General features: G+C 32.0%; 1 protein-coding gene across 1 annotated transcript; it reads left to right on the plus strand.

Moving 5' to 3' along the window:
- The first annotated feature begins 593 nt into the window (after positions 1-593).
- Positions 594-3,715, plus strand: LOC148612287 (protein HEXIM1-like). The gene has a single exon (XM_088593597.1). The coding sequence runs from the start codon at positions 677-679 to the stop codon at positions 1,553-1,555; it is 879 nt and encodes a 292-aa protein (XP_088449723.1). The 5' UTR covers positions 594-676; the 3' UTR covers positions 1,556-3,715.
- Positions 3,716-6,895: the final 3,180 nt, after the last annotated feature.

The raw sequence follows: 6,895 nt of genomic DNA on the forward strand, positions 1-6,895 counted from the left end.
AATTCTCAAACATATGTGAATAAGTTTAAGAAATTTTCCCATCTCCAGTTTCCGATTCCAAAAGGTGTGACTCCATTTGTAAAATGACAACTAGCTTTTACAGTAACTTATTTGAGTTTAACAGTTGCACCTGTCGCCTCCCCCTTTTTACTGTCACTTTCTTAGACCTGCACTTTAACATTCGCTTTTATGCTCCGCTTTAATCATATGCCACATAACTTTAAGAAGGCAAGAAAATTCAACCAAATATGAAAGTCTGGTTCAAAACATTACAACAAATACATATAACTATTTTTTCCTGTAGATCGTAGCAAAATTATATTACTTCGCGGTATTTAGGAACTATTTTCCACCAACAATAAACATACAGATTTTAAGTCTCTTTTCTATTGTCATTGTTGAATCTGCGAAGAAATGTTGAAAAATTGATTCCTATCACCTAAAATACATCTTTGGAATTGTTATTTTGTTGGAACACTACTGTCATGTCTAGATTTCAATGTTGATACGGCCATTTGGGTTTACTTTCCATGGCGGATGAATAAATTTTCGACTTGTATATAAACCCAGCCAGCAAAATTGTTGTCAGTTGTCGCGTAGACAGCGTACTGTATAACTCACGCTAATATGATCTTTGACTTTTTGAACAATAACAAACTTGTCAAAATTATTTTCGATGTCTTTGAAAGCCAACGGTTCAGCGATGATGGAAGCAGACTTTTCACGGGGTGACGAAAAAATGGACGCAACGACGGGAATGAAGGGAAGTCCGTATCGGGAGCACGAGAAAGAAAACCTCAACTCCTTTGGTGAACCCCAAAGATTAGAGGCGATCGATAGTAAAGAATCCGACAGAATAGAGATCGGTGAGAAGAAGAAAAGGCGTAGGAGGCGCCCTAAGGGAGGTATGAAACACAAGAAATATAAACCTTATGATAAACTTAGCTGGAGCGAACGACGAGATTTGGAGGAAAAAGAAACGGTTCGTGCTAATCAGAAAAGGGAAGATGCTTTCAAGCATGGACACCCCGTTGCACCATATAACACTACTCAATATTTGATGGAAGACCACATTCAGAACGAAGAGATTCACCCGGATTTGCATACAGAGGGACAAATTCATAGGAATAATTCTCGAGAATCGAGAGAAGGATTAGGTGAAAGTTCTGAATCGTCAGAAGAGTATTCCTCAACTAATTCCGAAGATGAGGAAATTGAAAATGACAGTTCTTATCAAGAACATCAATTTACGGAAACGTATGATAATATGGCAGCGGAAAGGTTGAGAAATATGAGTAAAGATGAACTGATTAAAGATTATGTTGAACTAGAATCCAAACTGGACAGACTCGAAAAGAGATATAAAAGGCGACAGATGCGTTCAAAGGACGGTGACAGTTCTGGATCATTGAGTTCGGGCGGTGAAGATTTTATTGATGTTGAAGTTTTGAAACGCTTTCAAGAAGAAAATGCTAAGTTAAAAGAGGAAAATGAACAATTAAAGAAAAAAGTTGAAAATTTGCCTGGGACTGAATGTGCTGAACTTGAAAATTGATGAAAACTTTAGTATATTGTATCAATTTTGGTGCATTCTTTCAAAGGATAATATTTTTGTATGTCTTTAGAAGGTAGAGTTAATGTTAACCATATATTAACTGGATATGCCAGAAAATTTGTGTAAAATTTGCATGCCCAGAAATGCACATCACAAAATAAGATTTTGTTTTTTGAATGAAATTTTTCATTGGTGAAGTTTGAAAATAAGGACTTCTTGGCAAGTTTAGAAAATAATAATTTTTAGGCTGAAAACTATTGATAAAATTGATTTGCAATTTTTTTTAAAATTTGTTTTTAGTTGAAAAAAATTAAACGGTTTGATAAAAATAATAAAAAATAATAGCAGTTTAAATATTATCTTTCAAGGACCTTTTTTTTTGCAGTGTTCTAATTTTTGTAAAAAAAAAATTAAGGATAAAATTAATTATCAGAAATTTGAACTGATCTAAAATGAAGGGAAATAACTTGTGCATGACTACATTGTAAGTTGAAATATTGGTTAACTACATTACTGTAAGGCCTTTTTGTGGAGAGGCATTTATTGATTGTTTAATGACTTGATAGTCAAATTATAGTGTATGTAAATAGGTATTTGTTTAAAGGCGAAGGTTAATATTTTTTTTAAATATTAGCCAATGTCTTAGCCTCTTTTTGGGCATTATTGAATTTCTTTTTTAATTATTGAAAAGGGAAAGTTGGTAATATGATGAACCAGCAAATAGTGCCATATAATTAATTGCCTTGATCTCAAAAATTGCATGAATTTAATCATGTATAGTTAGGGAGTTTGACTTCTTTTATTTCAATGCTTAAAATGGCAATTAATTATATTGAAGATGTTTGTTTTAGAATTGTTGAATTCCTTTTTATTGTTCAAGAAAAATATACTTTTTACAAGTATTGAAATGAAAAAAAAATGTTCATTTATTGCATTTACTGTCACTTTTGACAGAGTTTATTTTTATAGTTTTGCACATATTTGTGTATTCATTCATTTACCATATGGTCTTTCCTTTTTCAATCATGTGCTTGACTTTTTTTTGTCATTTTTTCCCATGCATAACATTACTTCATGTTCATTTTGCCCATCACATGACTTTCAAATAAGATTCAAAGAGAGATAACTCAATGTCTTTTTTTTTTTGACAAGGATCATGAATAATTCTATGCAATCTTACAAAATGGTCTTTCTTGATACAATAATGAAGAAAACGCAAATTTTTGTAACAGTCGGAGTGGTAATACTAATGTTTATTAAGTTATTTGGCTACAATATAAAACAATTATGACAAGTACTGCTCTTTTGTCAAAACAGCACTACACTTTGGAATGCTGTGAATTTTTCATTAAATGAAAACACTTACCACTCAATCTATTGAAAAAGGAATGAGATTCCTTTGTCAATTTCTGTCTCTTTTTTGGTTGTTTTAATTAATGCAAAGTTTTAACTATATCTAGAATAAAAAAAAAGTTTGGTGGCTAATTTAAATAAAAATTTTGATTTAAAACCACAAATTATTCTTGCAAAATTGTTGTTACATAATTTAAAACCACATTGATGTCCTATGTAGTTATTTTTAAGCACATGTAGTTCTTATGTCATACTTTTATCAAAATGGAGGCCCAATAGAGGTTAATTTTGAAAATAATTGCTGATCTTGAATATTACAGATTTTTAAATACAAACATGAAATTGCAAACACTCAAAAGCATTTTTCAGGGAAAATAGATTTGCTTTCAGTGTTGATGACACAGGTCAAAATGAATAAATGATAAGCTGCATGCATGTCCAAAATTTATTATGAAAAATATCATCATTTCATGAGGCCAAATAAAGAAGATGCTTGAAAACAGTTTCCTATTACCTTACCTACCCTATATTTTCAGCTAAAAATAGCCTTTTTGTCATTTTTCAATCAGGACAATTCTCCCAGAGTATATAAAAAAGTTGTTACTATCTTCCCTGTTTTTTCTAAGTTGTAATGGGAAACACTTTTTTGGCCTAATTTTGGCAGCTATTTCATTTCAAGTCATTATCATTGCACCTTCATCTGTAGTCATGACAACCTTTTTTGTGAATTTTTGTCCTTTCCAAATGGCAAAATGTTTACAATTTACACTGTTTAAGTTTTATCGAATAATTGATATAATCAAGAAATCAGTTACTTTTTGTAAGCCTATCTATCCCCAGGTGTCTTTACATACATGTACAGTACTAACTTGTATTTATTTTGATACAGAGGACATATCACATCACCAAAAAAAACCTGTCTGAATCCATAAGATTTCACTGAAACTCGTTTACAGTCAATAAAATTACTCAGAAAAAAAAAACAATTTTGGTTGAAAACCCTGTTTGGAGGTCAAGAAAGAAAGTACAAATCAGAACTGGTAATGATTGAATGAACAGACAAGATATACATTGCACAGAATAATGACAGTCTAGAAGACAAGACAAAACATCACAATGAACCCTGTCGGGTAGGATTTTATGCTCGGTGAGACATCCAAAGAACTGACCATAAAATAATATAAATTCATCAATGGGTTGTTGTAACTGATATTTTTAAACAAAAACAAAAACAGTTTAATAATAGTATGGCACTCTCAGCAGCATTTGTAGACACTTGGTTTTCTTGTGATAGCTTGAATCTTCGTGGTTCCACAATGTCATATACTTCAAATGTTTGGGTTCAATTATTTTTGGGGATTAATGACTTTTCACTTTGTAAGAATTTTAAAAAAAGTTTTTTCTCTAAAAAAATGATTAAGTAGTAGTAAATGGAATTATGGACCTCTATGAATTTGTATGAGATTTATTCCACAAAATCATGTGATGGTGGTGTTGCCATCAGTGGCTTATGTATGGGATTCAATCTCCATTACCAATCTTGTCCGATGAAAATTGGCAGTTGGTGCTTCTCTGCTTACCCTACCAATACAGCTGGTCCATGCTCCCAGTTTTTTGTGTATTATTTCGATTTATTTATATTCTTTGTTGTGTTTGTCTTTTGATTTCTTCTAGAATCTTGGTTCCCTTGATTACTCTGCAAGGTGAACAGATAAAAAAAGATGTTGCTGGTTAGCTTAGGTCAGATTGGGTGGTAGTCTGTAGTTAAGTACCAGTCCTTAATAAAAAGCAGACAGGAGGTGATTCATGCATGTCAAAAACCCACCAAATTCACTTTTATTTATTGTTTAGAATCGGTTACAGAACACAAAACCAGTCTTAGTTTTCCATTTGGGAGTTGTGCTTTTGATATAAAATTTGTATAGAATGCACATGAAATTAGCACTTTGCAAGAGTTATCGCTCTTGACTTGGTTGAATTTAGTGGGAGATTAATATATAGTTTTCTCATAAGTACATATCTAAATACAGGAAAGACTATTGTCACATAGAAATATAGCATTTGTAGACCAAGAAAGCAATGTCTGTTCCATGTTTTTTTTCACGCCATGAATCGCCTCTACCACAGGCAGTATCTGAATTTTATATGAAATGGTACTTAAAACTTCTGGTATACTGGTTCTTTTCAATAGAAAATTGATCTCCATTTTATTGATTATCTGAATCTCCCAAAAAAAGCTGGAAAGTTGGTGACCTCAGTTTTTATCAACACCTTAAGAAACCATTATAATTTTTATGATGTGTAGGTCATTTAATGACATACAATAGTTCAAGTTTGTATTTATAGCCTCTACATCTGAATTCTATGCTTTTATTTCTTGTTCTCTCACAATTCATACTGAATTAATATGCAGTTACTCAATAAGTCTATTAAGTACCATTCTGTGTAAGAATCAGGCAATGGGTGGCACATGATATTTCTCAATTTGACTTTTTTGCCTCAAATATATTCAGTACATCTAAAAAACAACTGAAAAGCTATTTAAATTTATCCTAAAGCATCTGTGACATAGATATTTTTTGACTGCTCATATAAGGAAGAAGTGTGGGAAAATATTACTGCCATTTTTTCCTAGTGCATTTCAACTAAAATTGACTTGTCAGTATCTTAAAAAGGCAAATTTGACAAACACTTTGGTGGTTATTTCTGGAGGTTTTCAGGTATAAATACTTGATGTGTACTTAATGTGCCACACCTTATACACATTTTGCCTGATTCTAAGATGGAGAAGTACTTAAAGGGTGTTCAATTATTTGAAGTGTAAATGTAGTGCAAGGTATTTTATTAAGGAGAACAGCAACTTCAAATCAATGGAGCACCCTGTTACAGTGTTGCAAAATTAAGTCTTTCCTAGGTTTTCATAATGACCAAATACCAACTTTTGCTTTTTTCACCCCCGCAAACATAGATTGAGGCATATAGAGGAATCACCCAGTCTGACTTTCCGTTCGTCAAATGTTCACATTCCTAGTAAGTGCAACTTCTCCTAAACCGCTTGAGGAATTATGCAATTGAGGAATTGAAGTGCAACTTGGGAGTGAAGTTGGATGACTTCAAAGGGAGATAATCCAAATTAAAGGTTTTACATTTAAGTCCATTTGAAGTTGGGGTATTCACAGTATTTCTAGTTATCATAACTTCTGGTCTTTTTATATATTGTATATGTTGGATTTTAGTGTCCCCTCCCGAAGGTCTTTGCACACAGTATGAATGAATATATTATTGGCTTCGGGTAATGACATCAATGTACTTAGTATGTACTTTCAAATGTAAATTGTACACCATATATAATTGTACATGGTTTCATGGTTCAATGAATAATAAAGAAGGATGTAATGGAGTGACTATGCACAGTTATGGTAGCTAGTACTTTAGGTGTAGATCCAGAGATTTTGAAAAAGGGGGATAGGCTTACCCAAATTAAGCACAAAATTAACGAACTCTTTAAACTAAGGTGGTTTCAAACTCTAGAACCCCTTCCCCTTTGATCCACTGCTATTGTACTTGTCAATCAAAGTAGCTCTTTTTAAATGGTGAATGCATTTGTTATCATTTTAAATAGCACTCCAGATAAGAATCATGCAAAATGTGACTTAAGGCTGGAAAGCCTACACATTTTAAATTGTTATACTAAACAGGGATCAACATGTGACTTTTCATATAACCCTTGTTCTTAGGAGACAAAAATTATATAAAATGCACTATAGAATTCAAAATTAAGGGAGATAACTCTATAAATGACACTAAAATACAATAGGAACTATTGGATTTTCAATATGGATTATTTCATAAAAGCAGAAAGATAGGAATGAATAATTGTACATTTCAACATATAGAATCATGAAACAATTTAATATAAAAAATAAAAATGTGTAGCCTTTTTTGGGGGCTCATATTTCAAAATTTGCATGATTCTTATGAAAACTG

The sequence above is a fragment of the Perna viridis genome, chromosome 7 (assembly GCF_037379345.1).
Source record: "Perna viridis isolate PV_CMFRI_1.1 ecotype Kerala chromosome 7, ASM3737934v1, whole genome shotgun sequence".
Taxonomy (NCBI): Eukaryota; Metazoa; Mollusca; class Bivalvia; order Mytilida; family Mytilidae; genus Perna; species Perna viridis.

Excerpts from the sequence above, each read along its gene's own strand:
- LOC148612287 (XM_088593597.1), top strand. The coding sequence starts at position 677 with ATGTCTTTGAAAGCCAACGGTTCAGCGATGATGGAAGCAGACTTTTCA.